Source organism: Xiphophorus hellerii, chromosome 1 (assembly GCF_003331165.1).
Source record: "Xiphophorus hellerii strain 12219 chromosome 1, Xiphophorus_hellerii-4.1, whole genome shotgun sequence".
Lineage (NCBI taxonomy): Eukaryota > Metazoa > Chordata > Actinopteri > Cyprinodontiformes > Poeciliidae > Xiphophorus > Xiphophorus hellerii.
This window is the reverse complement of record NC_045672.1, coordinates 3,419,523-3,439,800: the sequence shown is the minus strand read 5'-3', so window position 1 is coordinate 3,439,800 and position 20,278 is coordinate 3,419,523. Positions and strand designations below refer to the sequence as shown.

Here is a 20,278-nt window from a genome sequence, read left to right as displayed (position 1 = left end):
TTTTCTCTCTTGTCTTCCTAAGATAATGTTGGTCATATTTGTAGAACATTAAAGTCTTTGTTCCTTAGAACAGTGACACACTCTAATCTGGCTTTATATGTTGCTTCTAGAGCCATGACTTCTTCTTCTGTGGTTGGCCTTACAGCACTAGTTATCTTTAGCATGTAGCTTCACCAGATATTTTGCTTTTATCTAGTTTGGTGTACACTTTGCACCAAACCAATAGATGTTTTATTTCTAGAACGCTGAACTTATCTCCTTCCTGAACTACCTCAAGTATACAAGTGATGCCCAAAGATTAACTTGAGCTCAAAGTTCTCTTCCTGATATTCTGTCTGATTCTTTTTAGATTTTTTTATGATGGAACTTATCAGACCCTTGATTTGGGCAGTTAGGTTCCCGTATGATTTATGTCAGAGCTCACACCACATTGCTGGCAGTGTCGGTCTTGTTTCCGGTGAGAGTTGGACTCAGTCCAGGTTGCCATAATTTGCCAAATCTGTTAACATTTATGGATGGCAACCAAGGTGTTGAAGGGATCTGTTTTAGCGGCCTCAGGATTTGGGTCTCTGCTTTTTGCAGATGGTGTTTTTTTTGTTGGCTTCACCAACACCTCCAAGCCTGAGACCTTGGTTTGGAGCTGGAAAAGGGTAGAGTGGTCCCTCTGCGTCAGTGACAGATTCTTACCCCATGTGGAGGAGCTAAAGTATCTTAGGGTCTTGTTCACAAATGACGAAAAAATGGTCTGTCGGCTCAAATCTTGATTTATTGGTCAATCTACGTTCTTAACCTCATCTAAGGTCACAAGCTGTTGGTTTTGACCAAAAGAGGGAGATTGTGGCTAAAAGCAGATTAAATTATTTTCTTTTTAGTAGAAGCCAGGTGAGATATTTGATCAACCTTGAGGGACTTAGAGCAGAGACACTTCTTCTTCTTCTTCTCCACATCAAGAGGAACCAGTGGAAGTGGGTTGGACATCTGGTTAAGATGCCTCTCCAATGCCTCATTGGTGAGGTGTTTCAGGAACATCCCACCAGGAGGAAGACCCAGGTCACGCTGGATGGACAGTTCTCCGGTGGCCTGCGAAGGCCTTTTGATTCCCCTGGAGGAGCTGCCCAAAGTGGCAAATGTTGTTGATTAACCCAAGAGAGGCTACCTAAAGCCATGAGTTCATCATGTTTGCTTTGCCAAATTGTCAAACGGTGTGGAAAGCTCAGTGTATGTAAACATCTGACTTTTGAAGAAAGTCATTAAAAGGGGCAGCTTTTTGAAAAAAATACTTTTTGAGGTTTACATCATGTTATAATGTTTTTCCCTCACCAAAAAACATACCTGGAGTGTTGCTTTGATTCTTTCATGCATGTTTGAGAAATCCTTTAATCGCCATGGCAACCATTCAGCTGTACAAAATGCCTGGGTGGACCAAACACCACCTTCAAGATGCAGCACTTCCTCTGAGCTACAATTTGCAGGCTTCCAAGTTTCCACCTCCCAGAGCAGCTCTGCCTATGGACTCTCCCACTCAGCTCCTTCAGACTAGCCAGCAGCAATTAGCAAATCACTGGTGGAATTGCATAGCTGCTGAGTTCATTATAGGAGCTACTTCTCAGTGTAACGCTGGTAAAAACATTGCTAAAGGGTTAATAGAGGAGCCATGTTGTGAGTCTGCGATGGACTGGCGACCTGTCCAGGTCGACCCCGCCTCTCACCTGTTGACCGTTAGAGATGGGCACCATCATCCTTCGCAGCCCCATGAGAGATAAGGGCATTGGATAATGGATGGATGGACGTTGTGATGATTTCTTGAAGGTGAAGTTTCAGAAAGAGCAGGAGTTTCTTAAGAGACAGAGGATGAACATCAATAATTTCAGCAAAACTAGTGACACAAAATTTATGTGGCTTTTTTTCATGCAGGTGTGTTTTAATTAGATAAACGTCAACAGCCACCTCCAGCCAGATTCATGCTGAAATAGCTGAGGGTGTGTGAGTGGGCGTGGGGGTGTGCATGTTGTGACTTTATTGATTGTGGCACATGAGGATGTAACTTAAAAGCAAAGAATAAAATATCGAACAATTTCTTTTTGCTTTTATAAGCTACCTGAGAGCAACAAAAGACAATAAAATTCCTTTTCGCTGCTGATGCTGAAACTTCTGACAAAACCCCAAGACATCCCTGCCAAGGATTGTAGTGTGTGGGTAATTTGGCTACAGATGTTAAGTCAATTGTAAAAAGTGGAGAATGGCTGCAGGATAACTAAGAGCGTGGCTTAATTATTCAAAGTGTTATGTAAGAGCTGAGATGAGATGTGACAAGCGGCCTCTCAAAGGTGAGCATGATCATATAAGATCATCTCCAGGGTAAATGTCATTCAAACATGCACAGCTCTGCAGAAAGTTCAGTGTGTAATCTCCATATGTACCAGATTTAATTTTAAATGCGAGAGTCAGGGTACATTGGCTTTGATTTATGACCCGCAGCGTACCTGCAAAACTGCTCGAGGAGGAGCACGCCTCAAAATTCGGGTTCAGCTCAACAAGTTTCCACGCCTGTCTTATCTTTTTTGATAGTTTACAACACACACACACCTTCGTTTTTCATTCTACTAAAACAGTCATATTTTCCAGAGGTGTTGATGAACTGATGAACCAAATTAGTGGATATTAAAAAAGTACTTTGTGTTTTGCACATTTTGTCACATCACAATCATAAATATCGGAGGATTTTCTCTGGATTTTATAAAATGCAAAATGGTGCAGAGTTGTTTATTTGAAGGAACATGATTCATGGGTTTCATCTATTGATGTCTTTAATTTATTAACGAAAATGTAGGTTTGGTCTTAGATACATTAATCACGTGTCTCAAATTTTGTCATGGCAGGACTATTTAATCTCATATATTCTATGTAGATTTTTCCAAACAATATTTTTCTAATAGTCAAAAGTTTCTTCTCTCACTGCTTCTGTCTTGAGGTGGTTAAGGCTATACCAGTAACAACCTGCTAATATGCTGGCTAGCAAGCTAGCTTGTTGCTGTGTCTATGATGAAGAAGTATACATTGGACAGTTGACTGGACTACTTGAGAGTTGTATATTTTAAAGTAGCTACATGATAAATGGGTTTCATCTATTTTGAATCTATTTTTGATCATTTAGAAACTGTGTTGTGTGTGAGAGGCGGGGTCGACCTGGACGGGTCGACCTGGACGCGTCGACCTGGACGCGTCGACCTGGACGGGTCGACCTGGACGGGTCGACCTGGACGGGTCGCCAGCCCATCACAGTTTATCCCACCAGATACATGCTTTGTAAAACCACTTTTTGCTCCGATTTGCCGATCTTTTGGATGATGTATCTACCAAATACATCATCTTTGCGCTAATGGAATATTTTCTATTATTAATGTTTTTTTTTCTTTCTTTTAAACGGTAGAAAATACTGAAAGATGTTCATGATAGATTACAATTTACACCCTGACCTTTTAGTGTAGATGCACAGACATGTTCAACTTCACGCACACAATACATGGCAGAGGCAGCTACATAAATACCTGCTGAATATTATCTCTGTCTAGCCGGACTGGCCCGGAGCTGATGGCGTGTGGAAAAAATGATGGGCAGGACGCTTTAGAACACGTTTGGTTCAAAAGCACATTCAAAGGTTGGCTGTTTAATTCCAGAGCACAGATTAGAGATTAGGTCTTTAGCCTGAGTCTGACCCAAAATGTTTGCTTCTATGGCATGTTTAACAAGCCTACAGTACATTAAGAACAGAGAAAACTAAATGAGAATGCCAAGTTGAGTTAATCAATTTAGTGTTTAACCAGAGGAGTAGGCAGTTCACCTTGTTGAGAAAAGGAAGTAAGAAGCAGAAGTTAATTAGACTGGAATGAGTGCAGCACGCTGTACAACGAAATGCGTTATTCGGCCCCACCCTGCTCCGCTCCTATTAATCACTGTTTTTCACTTGACTCACCCTGCAGTAACAAGCAACAAAATAGATCTAGAAGACGATAAACAAAAGCTAAAACAGAGAAGTCATGCTGCTTATTCAAATGGTGCTCTGAAAACAAAAGCAGTACAATTTTAATAAATATAAGATAACATGTTGGGTTCACTCTAATTAAAATTAATTAGTTGGATTCAATCGGGCACATTGTCTGTGAACTTAGTCTGGCTCAGGTTGGATTTCTTTTGGCCTGAGCTAAACTCTAGCGCAGATTTCTCCTCCAGATGTGAACCAGGAGGAAGTTGTGACGGAAGTTTTGGCCCATTTGTCTTTGCAACACTGCTGAAGCTAATTCATATTGAAAGTAGAAAAAGTTGGTTTATTATATAAAATCCTAATGACAGACAATGAAGTTTGTGGTTGTGACATGAGAAAGTGTTCAAAAGTTCAAGGGGTGTGAATACTTTTTCAAGGGACTTAATTTACTCTGTATTTTTCTATATAGACATCAACTTCTGTTATTTTCCCGTGAAATACTTCCAGATCCTCTCAGGCCTTTAAATTTTAATTTTAAAGCTCCTGATCTGTAATGAAGTTAGTCGAGTTGACAAGCTTTTCCCTTGTCCTATTTTGTGACCTCGCTTGAGATTGTTATCATTCTGGAATATTGATGCAGTTTAGTTATGATGGCAGCCATCTACAGGCTCCTAAAACACCCTAAACTCAATTCCAGTCAACAGATTTTTTTTAGGAAAATATTAGATAAGCATGAGCATCCCTGCAGCCCTGCATCCCTGCATCCCTGCAGCCCTGCAGCCCTACAATGGCAAGACAGTGTAGACAATGGATAGATGGGTGGATCTTTTCAAGGAAACCAATTTGGCCCTTTTGTTCTTTGCTAACATCACAATGGAATATTTTTGACACACCCTTCGGTAGACCATTCACTTAATTAAAGATTGCAGAAATTAGGTGTGCACAACCTTGGGAATCATGAATGTAATCAGTAATTAGTAAGGTGGATAATGACAGTGTGCCTTGCCTATTTGCAGATTTTCATAGAACATATTATCAATATTGGAAAGAAAATGCATCTTGGGAACTGGAAATACCAAGGCACAAAGGTACTTGACACACCGCTGGCTGGCGTCTGCTAAGCCAGGAACACCATTCGCCCTCCCAAGACCGAAGATAAGGAAGACCGTTGATGTTAGCTCAGTCAGATCCACAAGTTGTTGCAAAGGCCCTGATATAGGCTAACGGTGGTTCTCTGGTAAAATTTACTCCATCCCAACATTTTGAGTGATTATAGGAATCATATCTTATTCTTTACCATCATTAAGCTTCAAAATAATTTTGCTTTGTTTTTGGTGTAATTAAAATGCATTTTATAATACTTTACCTGAATTGTTTAAAACCCTTTCACAGTTTTCACCCTTAAGTCTTTTGCTCTTGGTTTCATCATAACAAATTGTCCTAACGTTTTAGCAATGCACACAACTTCTAACAGATCTTGAATTTTTTTGGTTTCATTGTACGTGTGGAAAAACACGTAAGGCCGTATTTCTGTCCAACCTTTTCATCAGCTGTGCCAGTTTTCCCTGTGGCTATTATAGTATGGGGTGTGGCTGTAAAAATCCTAGAGAGGTGGAGCCTGGTGAATGGAACTATCTCTGGCTGGTACTGCCTGGTACCTTTCTGTAACCTGTGACCATCATGGGGGAGTTACATAAAAGGTGTTAAATACTTTTGTAACTCTTCATCTGAGTGAGACAGGTTACCAGTTGAGGAAACCCCCCTTTATTTTGGGTCTCTGTTGGACTTTTATAATGTCTTTCACCTATTTTCATATTTAAAATATGTTATAATAAGGTAGGCCCCTTATTATTCACAAATGTCTTTACATTTTTAAAATGCGCAAGTCTCACACACCAGAAATGTTGCTACCTTCACTAAGTTTTCCTCTGTAATTCGAAGGTGGGGCAGATTTGATTTTTTTTCTCCTTCAGGTAGAATTCCCCTCTGGCGGCCCGTTAACCCTCCCATGCAGTTGCTTTTGTAGGAAACTTTAAGACTGTGGATGTGAAAGAGGAATGAGAGAGCAGTAAATCTGTGTGTGGATGAAGTTAGAGCCCCACCTTAATCACTGAAATTTACTTTGGCACAGACGGATAGCGCTGACGATGCAGTAGCTTAAAAGAAAAGAAAAAAAAGAAACTGGCAAAAACAACCCTGGCTTGTGTTTACAGGATATCAAAATGACCAAATATATAAACTATTTGAGAACCTGAATTCAGAATACATCATTTTTAACTGGAATAGTGTTCAAATCTATGCTATTGTTTTGTTTTTGGTAAAGGTTATGTAGATACTACCTCTCTGGATTTGTTATTCTCTCTGTGTCTGCAGCTCAATCATACATCAGGCTCTGCAGCTGCTATGTCATGTGGTTCAATGTTTGCTGACTAGCCTGAAGGGATCTTGTAAAAAAGGTTTTGTTTGGCGTATTTCAGCAAAGCTAATAAAATGATGCTTACACTGTACTCCAGTCGCTATGGTGACATCCGATTGCCTCGCTTTGCGTATAATAAATGAAACATCATTTAGGCTCTAAAAAACATGCATCTTTGGCTCCATGCACTATGACTTACTACAAACCCACATTCAACTATTTAGACACTCCTATTGATTTACTTAATACTTTGCTGAACTTCAGATGTAACATAGTGGACAAGGGAATTTAAGAGACTTATGGCACAGAGGCATTATGCAGCATGGTCATTGCTGAGACTCAAATATTTCACAGAACTACGGATCCGTTGAGATTTTCATACTCAAACTTTACAGAGGATATCCAGTTTGCTTTGATATTAACAGTTCATATTAATATTAGAGGAGAGATGATACCAATCATTGCAACCAAGCAGTGGTCAGCAACACAAACTCAAAGGTTAGTTGCAATAACTCTAAAGCACCAATCATAAAATATTAATTCCACTGAGACTATAACACTACACCAAGCTGGCATTTAACTGCATTTAACATTTAATGCTAAAGCACTAAATTGATCTATGTTGATTCCCACTGTGCATCAATAACACAGTATGGGCTACAACATAATATATCGCCCTCAATGGGGTCAAATTTGCTACTACACACCTACCTACCTATGTTTGTGATTACAGAATGTGCAGAGAGGAAACGGAAATTCTTCACCCGCTTTAACATAAGAGCATAAGCATAGACGACTAACTACTTGAAGAATTCCTAATAGTCGATAACCAAACTTCAACATAAATGTCAAACTTTGTTACACTGAAAGTTTACAAAACAGCTAAATAAAGTACTGCTTTAGAATTGATCTGGAAAATTTAATTTAGTGGCGGCTAAGTGCGCTAAGCTGTTTTCAAAGTTAGCAAGAACACCAAAGCGCTAACCGAAATTAGCAGACGTGAGCCCACTACTACAACTAAAGTATGCAGAATATCATCTCTAAACCCTGACATTGTGTCAGTGGTTCAGACTGGTGGTGGTGGTGTCATGGTCCAAGTGAGATCATTTATTGGGCTTTTACTAACAATAGCTCATTGTTTAAAACCCACACCCTACCTGTGCATTGTAGCTGACCTTTGGCACCCACGTCTATGAACACAGAGATCAAACAACAGGGCATCACGTCACAAAGCTCAAATCACTTCAAAGTGCTTTCTTGAACATTATTATTACTCTACTCCAATGGCCTCCACACAAGGAAAGCTTGTGAATAATTCACAATAATTCACAGAGCAATCGGCATCATGATGTTTGGATGTTTTGCTGCTGGAAGAACTGGTGACTTCACAAAATAGGTTGTGTTATTAAGAAGAATTATGTAAAAATATTAAAGCAAGATCTTCAAAGTTTTTAACAGTCTGAAAAATGTTTCTGTCTTTAGTAAATTGAACCAACTTTGGTAATCCAAGCTGACCTAAAGCTAGCAATGTTTGGTCTGATTTTGTGTCAGACACTCAAAAAACAGGTTGTGTCTTTTCATGCAGTAGGAGTAAATATCAGGTTTCAATTGTTTCTGGTTGCTTTGGTTTTCATTGACTTGTCTTAGTTGACTGACACTCAAACTGCTCAAAACCATGACAACATACTCTTCAAACCTGGGCAATTATTTAGTGACTGTAAGATTAAAGCAAATACAAAGTTTGGTCCCATAATTTATAATATAGATCCAGTTAAAAGAGAACTTCAGACTATAATCATCTAAACACGATCAAGAACACGGCACAGAGTCTATGTCTCATTATTACTCTTTGAACTCTCTGCGGTTCTTCTTGCCAAGTTTCAGTGGAGTAAACTCCCATCTGTTGTTTCTCACAGGCAAAATGAGTATGTGAACATTCCTCTACATGTGCTGACTAGAAAGCCTGAAATGCTGCCTTTCACAGTCGTGAGAGGTAAAAAAAACTGTCAACGCTTTCGATGAGGAGAGAACTTTCTTTCTTTTTTATCTCTGAAAACCCTGAAAAACAAAAACACATTTCATAAAATGTAAAATATAAATCAATTGTGCTTATTTTTTTTGTTTTTGTTTGTTTTCATGTTTCAGATGTTTTTGTTTTTTTTGTGGCAGGACCTCCAGTGTACCTGAAACCTTTGGGAGAAAGATAAAGTTCTATATTGATGATGCAGAAATGTATAAAAACATGCAACGCTAGTCAGATTCTGCAGACACTTCCTGATTTATAAGTTCAGTAGTGCTAGCTTACTGAACCAGACATAAACTGTGAAGCTAAATAAACAGTTGGAGCATTGTGTAAAGTAAGGTGTGGTCCTGAAGCCATGCTAAAGCACACTATCTAGCTTTAATTATTAGATGTTAAGAGGTTATGGACATACTTTGCATTTATCTTAAATCGGATTGGATTATTGAAAATGCATTTCTAGTTGTTGCTTATTTACATATTGAGCCAGGCCTTAACATGTGGAGTTTGCATTTTTTTCTACATGCTCTCCTTGGTACTTTGGTTTGCACTCCCATGGTCCAAAATATGCATGTTATATTAGGTTTGAACTTATTTCAAATTAGAAGAATTTGTGTATTACATGTTCAAATGGGAGACGTTTTTTTTTTTCCATTTTTTTCTCGGAAGAGTTTTTGCGGCGCTAGTGGCTCGTTTTTTTTTTTTTTTTTTCGACAGTAGGCAGACAGGAAGGAGGGTGAAAGACATGCGGCAAAGGTCATCGGGACTGGGAGTCGAACCCGCGATGTCCGCGTCGAGGACTAAGGCCTCCAAACGTGGGGCGTGCTAACCCCCTGCGCCACCACAGCACGCCCCCAAATGGGAGACTTTTGTAATCTAAAATCATTATGAATAACTTTAAAGTCCAGCATCTTTTGGTACATTCTTGGTAGGAGTCTGTCATCATCCCACATCTTACTTTACATTACAATAGTTTTTCAGTTTCTACAGAAATCTGTCCCAAAACTCTTATTTTTGTTCTGTTGAAGGAATTGTGTTGATTTGGAAATATTTTTGACCCAAAGTCATGCTAAAAATAAAATCATTTACCTAAATTGTTAGGGTTTAAACTGGCCGGCATTCAACAGCTTTTCATTCTTCTGGTTTGCACCAGTGGCAACATCCAGTTGTTGATCTCATGACTAGTGATTCAAAAAAAGTGTTTCCATTGCAGTTTTCCAAAATACATAAATTTTGATACTGCCATAAAACCACCTCATCCTTGTGCCAAAACTTTTTATCAAAAATGAAAGTTTTCTTGAAGTTGGTGAGTTTTCATTAAGCAAATTTATTAGCAAAATATCAAATTGAGCAATTATGTGGTGTCCGGAAACTCGGTTACTGTGTCTTTCTTTGGTCATTCTCTGCCTTAGTTTTGTCTCAAACAAATGTTTTTGTATATATGTTCTAAAATGTGTTCTTAGGTTTTACCAGACCAAAAAGCATTTTTTCCACAACGTTTTGAGAGATGGTAAAGAGGTAAGCATGCTTTCTTTGGAAAAAAATGGCTGCTGATTCCTGACCTTAGCATATTGGAATACAGTAGACGTCAGTGGCAGGTGAATTCTGGAGGGCATTTCTACCACCAGTTGGACTCAGATGGTGTTAAACCCAAACATCTAATGTTGAGTCATGCAATAGCCTGTATTTGTATAGTGCTTTATGAAGTCCAGAGGACTAAGTCATTAATGACTTAAGCCATTAAATTGTTAATGACTTAATGACTGCATTAAGTCATTAACCTATTCACACACTCATTCATAAATTGATGGTGTCAATCTACTGGGTAGTAACCACAGCTGCCCTTTATAGTATGTCTATAGTACTGTATGTCTATAGTATGTCTCTTGCTTGTCGCAAGCAGTGATATTTTTCTGTTTCTCAATCAATGGTCACCAGTAGCGCTGTCCTAATGATACTGTGCCATTATCCAATGGGCCTACAATGGAAACATACAAAATAGCGTATAGAACCACACTGACCTGTACTGCAACCCTTGGTGTAAATGAGGCATTGGTTGAAATAAAATAATTTTAACGATAAATCAAGAAGGACTATGAATATTATCCAGGCACTTTCAAGAAAATCCGGCTTGTGCCACTGATGTTGTTTCAACAATATCCACAAGATCTTGTGTAGAGTTTATTCTTTCTATGGTCATGTCCCAAACTGAGAATTTGGGCTGGAACTTCTTCAGTTGAAAGAAAGTTGCTTAGTTGTTCATCTGACTACAATATCCTTTAGGGGTGTCCAAGCAGAATGCCGTCCCTGGGTGTGTTCACCCAGGGACAACTGGGAAAAACACACTTGTCTGATTAACACTAGACTAACAGGACTGTGTGAATAGGTTCACTAAGACCTTATTGGCTTATTGACCTGACTCAACACCAGCAGTGTAAGATGGGTGGATGTGTAACATGAATCACCATGTCTGTTTTACTTTCTACAAGTTGTGACTTTGGTCAAATCTGACTCAGATGCTGAAGCCTTCAAATGTCTCTGCTGAAGTTCCAGTTTTATCAGAAACTCCGAAACGTCCATCCAAAGTGGAACTTCTTAGAGTGACAGTAAAAAAGTTATAGTTAGTAGATGCTTGACTAAAAATATTTCATAAAAACAAGCTGAAGTTTTCCTGGTCACATACACTTAAACAAGGTCTCACGTCTACTCAGTGATGCATTGTGGTTTAATCAACAAATGTAAATGTAGACCCTATTTAAATCTGAAGATCTGCACTGGAGTTCAGTCAAAAGATGAGACTACTGTTGATGTGTTGGTATATATTTATACTGTACCGTCTTTTATCAGCTGCTGATCTCCAACAGAATAAGAAAATGGCTAAAAGGATCTTCCTCCAAATGGGCTCTGACTTCCTCTTGTTAGATGGTTGCTTTCAGGAAAGATTCAAGAAGTCTTTTTAACATCTCAAAATAAGAAAGTAAGAGTAAGCTCCAAGGGTGGGCAGAGAACATTTTAAAAAGGTTTTATCTCTTGATGGTCCTGGGTGTAGCACTGGAGGAGCAGGAGAGGTAAATAAGTGGAGGAAGGTCTGAAATACTCTTCTTATATTTTTGCATAGATGAGTGGTTAAAAAAGACGATTGGTTAGAATTGACTGATTAAGTCACTGTTTGAATGACTTAAGACGTCCTGTATGAATGTATCTTGAAAGATTAGCCGCAACTGAATAGAAAAAAGGGGCAGGTCAAAACCTTCGACTTTCACTACTCCTAAGCAAATTTGACAAATACGTATTTCAATGGCTTCAGATGATGCATAATGCCTTCTTTTTAGAGAAAATATTGTTTGTAAGACAGACTCCGTTACATCATGCAGTGCATCACATAGGATTAGTTCACCTAAGTTATTTGCTTTAACTAAACCAAAAGCATGGAAACAACATCCATAGGATGACCCAGTCAGGATGTTTTAGGGCCTGATACTGACTTAAGAATGATTATTCTTCCTATTCATTCAGTGGTGCTCAGGTGTACAACAATTATGGCAATTGTCCAGGTTTTGATCCAGCAAAGCTTCCTGAGATCACCACACTGCCATCACCATCTTTGACCATTGGCATGAAGTGACATTTCTGAATGTGATGTTTGTTTTATGCTTAATGTAATTGGACACACACCCTTCAAAAAGTTCAACTTTTCCCTCGTCAGTCACCACATGACTGTCCTGAAAAGTCTTGATCCAGCAAGTGACCATGGTTGTTGTGATAATAAATAATAATAAAAGAAACTTTCACTTCACAGTACCATCTTCAGTTACTGCATCCTGCAAAATGTATACACTGTGATAATAGTTTTTTTTTTATTTCCTTATAGTTCAAAACAAGTAGTAGGTACGTCTATTGAAAGAAATAACATGACTGACATCTTCCTGCACTACAAAACAGTGGACAAGATAAGACTTGCTAAGGATGTCAATGGCCTTGATGGACGTATATATCTTGGATTCTGTTGAGCAGGTAATTAGAAGCTGGTTTCTTAACAGTGTAAACTCAAATCAATTACTAATGTGTTCAGCAACGACCTCTATTTCTGTATTTTTGATTATTTTTCATCACTTTATCTACTGAATGTGTTTCCACTATAAGAAGGGGGCACCTCGGCGAGGTTGCCAGTCTCTTGCACCCCACTGTACTACAAGATGCTGGAAATAACCAAACCAGAGATTGTGTTTCCAGGAGATTATTCACATGACCTAACTTTAATTTTGATGAAAAATATTTACTTGCTGATGCCTGGAAGTTTCCGCAGTGTTAAAACTCTTCTTGGATCAATCAATCAATCAATCAAATTTTATTTGTATAGCACATTTCAGCAGCAAGACATTTCAAAGTGCTTTACATCATAACAAACACAAAAATACAAAGTCGTGCAATATAGAATCAACAATCAAAACATTACATTAAGTCAAGTGCCATCATTAAATTTGTAATTGATTACCTTTCAAATACAATTCTAAACAGGTGGGTTTTTAGTTGAGATTTAAAGGAAGTCAGTGTTTCATCTGTTTTACAGTTTTCTGGAAGTTTGCTCCAGATTTGTGGTGCATAGATGCTGAAAGCTGCTTCTCCTCATTTGGTTCTGGTTCTGGGGATGCAGAGCAGACCAGAACCCAGAAGGCCTGAGAGGTCTGGAAGGTTGATACAACAGCAGCAGATCTTTAATGTATTGTGTATTGTGATGAGAACATTTTGGGAGCCGAAGGAAAGCACTGGCATTTTTCATCTGGGGTGTGGCTCAGCTGTGCCCTAAAGCTGATTCTGATGCGCTATAGGAGAGTCTGTGAGGGCAACACCTTGAGTGGAGTTGTTAGTACTCTGAACAGGTATTGACAGCTCCAGATCTGCCAGAACAAGAAATTTAGTAGCTCTCCTGCAAGCTGCCGTTTAGCTGCAGGCTCATCTTCGATTGAGAGACCCAACTTTGAAATGACCTTATTAAAGCTGAGATGTCTATATGGATGTAAAATGTTTTGATTTCTTGCTCCCAGAAAGAAGTTAATTGAACTGTTAAGTACAGAATGATGAGTGCTGAAGGTGGAATCTGAAATCCTCTGTAGCAGCTGCAAGCTGTGGGCCTGAACCCCATTAGTTATTAGTCATTTTGGGATCTGATAGATGTTTCTTGGTCTATTCATTGATGAGATGATTTTTCCATTGTTTTTTACTTTAAAGATAATACGTAAAAATGTGTGTGCTTCTTTGTTGTTATATATTATATATATATATATATATATATATATATATATTTAGAGAACTTTGTCTTCATCAACGTTGTTCTCTGCCTCCTAGGAATCTTCTGCCAAACCAGTTTCTTCTTCGTGAGAAATCTGACCATCTCACCACAACTCAGTCTAAAGCAAGAAAGGAATTTCTTTGGAAGTGAAATTATTTTCCTATCCTTCTTTGATCTGTACATTTTATTACTTACTCAGAAACATCAACCTCACACACTTTCACTTTTCTTATTTATTTTGCGCCAGTATTCCATCAACAATTCAGCATCAAAATACTGACTTTACTATTTCAAGACATACTGCACCTTCCAAAAGTATTCAAACCCCTCAAGCTTTTTATATTCCAACCACCAACTTTAATGTATTTAATTCATACATTTAATTCATGGAAACTAGTGCAGATGAAAGATAATGCAAAGTTTTCAAAAATGTTTTAGAACCTAATATTTTTTTTCTATCAATGTCTATTGAAAATTTGATTTGTTTTTTTTGCGGAAAAAAAGAAGAAATACATTCCCTTGCATACTGAAGCTACACGAGAGTTACACCAGAAGAAAGATAAGGAAACAAATAAATAAAAATAGCAAAGGCTGTCAAAAAAGCTAAATTAATAGAATATAAATTTCTTTTGTCTATACTGCAACTGACTGACAATAGTAATTCCAGCAACAGATGATTCTACAAAGTGTTAACATACAGTGGCTGAAAACAAATGTATTCCACAATATTTAAGGATTTTTATTTGTAAAACCTTTTTTAAATTTCTATGCTCCACTTTCCAATGATGTATTATTTTCTATTGGTCTATCACATAATATTTCAGTCAGAATCAGAGAAGTTTGTAGTTGGAACAAGTCAAAATGTTAAAACATTCTGTATTTGAAAAGCACCTCCCCTTGTACTTTAAGACCCAGTTCAGAGACATTTTATCTACTTAATGAAATACATTCTTGACTCAAGGCTTGTAGTGTTCTGTTTTGACCATATCTCAGCTCATTTTTAATACAAATGCATTGCAACATTGGCTTCAAAAAAAGCTAATACTAAGTAGATAGTTTAATTTTTTTTCTACATTCTTTCTCTTTTTTTGTGACTGTTATCTGTATTTTAGACTGGTCACTGTTAGCAGATGGTATAGAAAAGGGCAAAAAAAAAAAAAGACTAAATTTACACTATAGTGGAATTTAGACAATAGTCTCGAGTTTGCATAATTAATTTAAGTCTTAATTTAATGTAAATAAATAAATGTATTTATTAAGGTGCTGGGAACATTTAAAGCTTTGTTCTTGCAAAAAGATACAACAGCAGTAAAGGGTACTGTGTGAGTCTGTAATTAGGGCCCCCGCCCTCCCACACCTCTCTGAAAGCCCCTAGCTTATCCCATGAAACGGTCTTTGCCAAAATGCCTATCCTCCCCTCACCCTGTGTGAGGGTGTGTCGAGCCCAGATCGCTTTACAAGGCAGCGCTGTTACCTGTCTGACAGGCTGAGTGGCTCCGAGCCAGAGTACCTGCCTGGGAGAGCAGCTTCAAGGGTCCAAGTAATTGGAGGAGAATCTGGGAGGAGGCTGGGCTTATTGGGACCTCCTTCACTCTGAGGCAGATAAATATCCATCTCTTACAGTTCGAAGGCACTTAGAGGGACTTGGCTCTCCTCTTAGTGTGCTCCACATCTCTGCCAAACCTCTCTCTGTCTCTGTTCCTCCTCCTTTTTTCTGCAAACTACTTCCCAGAAGAAACTAGACCAGCCATGTCGACCAGAACAATGAGCGTGAAGACAACCAGGACCAGCTATGGTTCCAGTGGCGGCGGTGGTTTTGGTGGCAGTGTCCGCGTAGGAGGAGGGGGAGGAGGATTTTCCTCAAAATCCGCTATTTCCCTCAGACCATCATCTTACCAAATGGCCTCATCAAGCGCAGGTGGCTTGATGCTGAGATCGAGCATGGGTGGCGGTTTCAGCGGTGGCTCTTCATATGGTGGCTACGGTGGCGGCGCTGGTGGTGGCTACGGTGGCGGCGCTGGTGGTGGCTACGGTGGAGGTGCCGGTTTCGGTGGTGGCTTCGGTGCTGGTGGTGGCTTCGGTGCTGGTGGCGGCGCCGGAGGCTTCGGTGGCGGTGCTGGAGGTTTCATTGCACCCCCCATCACAAATGTCCAAGTCAACCAGAGCCTGTTGGCTCCCCTGAACCTTGAGATTGACCCCAACATCCAGACTGTCCGTACCCAGGAGAAAGAGCAAATCAAGACACTCAATAACCGCTTTGCCAGCTTCATTGACAAGGTATGTTTTTACTACATATCAATTTAAAAAACTTTAGAAATGATTTGTGCATTGCTGTTGACTTTCTTCTGAAGAGGTCATCAGTACACAGTGACTGTTCCAATCTTGTAGACTGTCAATATGAAGTTGCTAGCAGAGTTGGCATGTTTCATCTCGAAGGGGGTCCTCAGCATGATGATGGGCATCTGTTCACAAACTGAAAGCCAACCGCTCTTACTGAGTTTCATTCAACCGTGACGGGTCTCTTACCAGGTGTTTCTGTGCAGAGCAGGAAGCAGGAAACTCTAGAGTGGTCATATCCAGTGACTGGTAGCTCTCAGTGTTTGTGCAAGAAGAGATCAGGTTACCACCTGTAACCATGACGGCACAGTGCTGCAGAGCTTCTTCATTCATGCAACAGGAGGACTTTTATTCCCTTAAGCCTCGATGCATTCTTTCAAAATCCTTGTGCAAAAAGTAGTTGCTGGAATTTCTTTTGCATGCAGTGACAACTTCTTTGCCAAATTACACGTAGATGGTTGCTTGAATAAATACAAGTGCACCACGCCCTGTGTGAGAAAGTGCACAGTTAGCTTTCCCTGCTGAGTAAACACCACACCTCACACACGAGATTATCAAGACTCAACATAGATGCAAAGTGGTCCAAGAAATCCCCAGTTGCAAGATATTGTGGACTAGGCATTACTTGATCATTTTGCCCAACTAGTAAAGGGTTGTCAGTTGACATTGGTCCACAATGAATTTATTGTTGGGAGTTTCAGGCAGGCATGTTCACTCAGTGAAAGTATGCATCCTTGTATCGAGGGGGCATCAATGTCAGGTGTTTAAGGGAGGGGCTGAACTTAGGTGTGCCAACCTAAACCTCACTTTAGCTTAGGAAAAATATTTACACCTACACAAAATGGATTAGATTCTTTAATCCTTAAGATTTAATCACTTCAACAAAAACAAGAAACGCATTATGTGAGTTTTTCCTCTCACGATAATCTTCTTATAGAAAGTCGCATTCAGTTACACTTCTCAATGAGTCACCCTCATGTAGAGGACCAAGATCATCCCTACCCTGAGGGGGAAGTAGACACAGCAACTGGCAATATTTTGTATACATAATCTTTTTTTCTGTGGGAAAGCCAACTAAAAGAAAGCTTACACAAGTCATCTGTAGAACATTAAAGCAAGCAAAGGGAAAAGTGTTTCTAAGCATGTTGAACATTTGTTCAGGTCCGCTTCCTGGAGCAGCAGAACAAAATGCTGGAGACCAAATGGAGCCTCCTGCAGGAACAGACCACCACCCGCTCCAACATTGATGCAATGTTTGAGGCCTACATTGCCAACCTCCGCAGACAGCTGGATGGGCTCGGCAACGAGAAGATGAAGCTGGAGGGAGAGCTGAAGAACATGCAGAATCTGGTGGAGGACTTCAAGAACAAGTGAGTGCAAGACCACCATTGTTGTGACATACTAAACCCACCTGGCACCAGATTATGTCTGTTATATTTTTTCAGTACATTCAAACCCATCTTTCACAATTTTTTCACACCCAGGTATGAAGACGAAATCAACAAGCGTGCCGGTGTGGAGAATGAATTTGTGCTCCTCAAGAAGGTGTGCAAACCATTGTATTGCCTTTCAGTCTTGTATCCCATAAACAATAAATGAGTCATTAATTATTGATTTCCTCTAAGCCCATTGACAAATGCCAACCCCTTTTCCCTCTTCAGGATGTAGATGCCGCCTACATGAACAAAATTGAGCTGGAGGCAAAGGTTGATGCTCTTCAAGATGAGATCAACTTCCTCAGAGCTATCTATGAAGCGGTAAGCAAAACAAAAATGTTACTGAAGGACACACAAGTTAGTCTTTCCTCAGTGTGTCAGGATGTCAAATAATTCCCTTTGCTTGCATTCAGGAACTGAATGAACTCCAGGGACAGATCAAGGACACCTCGGTCATTGTGGAGATGGACAACAGCCGTGGCCTGGACATGGATGCCATTGTGGCTGAGGTCAGGGCTCAGTATGAGGAGATCGCCAACAACAGCCGAGCTGAGGCAGAGAAATGGTATCAGCAGAAGGTTAGAAATTCTCCTCAAATCAAAGTGCGATGGCAGGTTGAGTTTTGTACAAAATGCACTAACAATTATTACTCGACTTATTCCCAGTTCCAAGAGATGCAGAGCTCTGCATCACAGGCCGGAGATGACCTACGCAACACAAAGAGCGAGATTGCCGATCTCAACCGCATGATCAGCCGACTCCAGAATGAAATCGAGGCCGTCAAAGGACAGGTATGAACATTTAGCGAGGCAATAAAAGCTTTGCATCTTGACAGATTTAAGGAAAATGAAATGGCCGCATGTGAAGGTTCTTTTATGTTTCCAACCACGTAGAGAAGCAACCTGGAGGCCCAGATTGCAGAGGCTGAGGAGCGTGGCGAGCTAGCTGTGAAGGATGCCAAGCTCCGCATCAAAGATCTGGAGGAGGCACTGCAGAGAGCCAAGCAGGACATGGCCCGCCAGGTCCGCGAGTACCAGGAGCTCATGAACGTCAAACTGGCTCTTGATATTGAGATTGCCACCTACAAGAAGCTCCTAGAAGGAGAGGAATCCAGGTAGAAACTTAATGCTAACCTTCTGCAGCAGGGCACGTTGAAGTTTGAGTAAAGTTGACTGAGAATCTTTCACTTATTATCTTCATAGAATTGCCTCCGGAGGTGGAAGTGCAACCATCCATGTGCAGTCCTCAAGCTCCAGCTTTGGTATGTATTTGTGAAAGAATAAAATAGTATACCAGTAAAGTTTGGCATTGGGAAGTTGAACGTAGTCCATTAAAAATGTGTTGTTCTCTTTAACAGGTGGTTCAGGAGGCGGCATGGGCGGAGGCATGGGAGGTGGCTTCGGCATGGGCAGCGGCATGGGCGGCGGCATGGGCGGTGGCTACGGCATGGGCGGTGGATATGGCAGTGGCGGCGGATATGGCAGTGGCGGCGGATATGGCAGTGGCATGAGCATAGGAGGAGGAGGCGGCAGCATCAGCTCAAAGAGCTCCAGCAGGGTCTCTTCGTCTCGGCTCCGTTATTAAAAGTCCTGGTCTCTATTCTTCTTCCCTCGTTCTGCAACCTTTTCCACCCTCACCTTTCCATGCGGACACAGAGTCGCCTCAGGAACACGCTTTATCATTTACAACCAACGTAATCACATAGAAACAGTTAGAGAAACCTACTGAACACAAGTTAAGGCAGAGAGATTGTTAAACCAAAGACAAAGAGCAGCAGAGATGTGAGTTAGCCCTGTCTCCTTTTCATCAGTCAGCCTGGCTGTCTTCTGGTTGCCGGATGCGTTGTTGTACAGACATGGGAATATTTGTAGTGTTACATTAACGAATCCATACAGGGTAACCACCGCTGCACAAAAACAGAGAACAGGAAGTGGCTTTGTACCTGAGGAGCAGGGATTTTCTAGCCTAGAATATTAGCCTCATACCTCTTCTGTTGTCTCACATACATCATCCTGTGCAGTTTGCCATCTTTAAAAGCAGCCACATGTAACAGACAAGTTGATTGTTTTTTGTCTCTTTTTTTCTATTCATGTTTTGAGAGAACATGAGCTGTCCACTGTTTAAACTACATGGTGTGTGTGATCATGCTTTACTTTCAACAACAACTGTAAAACTAAATGCATAGGGCTGACTGCAACTACCAGATTTATTATGAACTGTACCATCAAAAAAAAAAAGCTGCAATAAATCTGAATTCATATTCATTTGGTTGATTTTGTGTTTTTCTTTCTTCAAATATTCAAATATTCAAAAATTCTTTCTTCAAGCTTGTCATCTCTAATAATTATTTTCTGGTCCAGACGAGGAATATTATAATATAATGACTACCTGTAGCACTAATGCAGCAATGTCATGTTTAACTCTTGCTGAAGTTGGATTTAAATTGAGAGATTTGCTTCAATTTCAACTCGGATCAATTCAGCTTATTTATATGGTGACAATTCACAACAAATATATCTCGAGATACTTTAAAAAAAATTAATTCTATCAAATCATTCAGGTAGATTTCAAGTCAATCATGTATATTCCAAATTGGTCCTTCTTTTCAAACAATGCAGTCAAGTTCAGTTTTGTTTTCAAATAGTGTAAAATATTTTCTGTACAAGGAGTGCAGTGTTCCTCATATAAAACCAAGGATAACATCTTACTTGGTATTTTGTTATAACTATTCTAAGTTTTCACAGCCTGCAATCCTGCATTAACTGCAACAGAATCTGTGTATCAAAAAATACAAAAT

General features: G+C 39.8%; 1 protein-coding gene and 1 long non-coding RNA gene across 3 annotated transcripts in view; one reads left to right on the top strand and one right to left on the bottom strand.

Annotated features, from left to right (window-relative positions):
* LOC116720590 (uncharacterized) overlaps window positions 1-20,278 on the bottom strand; it is a 957,300-nt gene that overhangs the window by 439,077 nt on the left and 497,945 nt on the right. The gene's annotated exons all lie outside the window — the stretch shown is intronic.
* On the top strand, window positions 15,333-19,745 carry krt5 (keratin 5). 2 transcript variants are annotated; one of them, XM_032563619.1, is made up of 10 exons: window positions 15,333-15,985; window positions 17,207-17,415; window positions 17,530-17,590; window positions 17,707-17,802; window positions 17,895-18,059; window positions 18,147-18,272; window positions 18,375-18,595; window positions 18,684-18,742; window positions 18,839-18,867; window positions 18,898-19,745. In XM_032563619.1, the coding sequence occupies exons 1-10, from the start codon at window positions 15,458-15,460 to the stop codon at window positions 19,063-19,065; spliced, it is 1,662 nt and encodes a 553-aa protein (XP_032419510.1). In that variant the 5' UTR covers window positions 15,333-15,457; the 3' UTR covers window positions 19,066-19,745. The 2 variants fall into 2 exon arrangements, with proteins under 2 accessions (XP_032419510.1, XP_032419500.1); XM_032563609.1 differs by having other exon boundaries at window positions 18,839-19,745.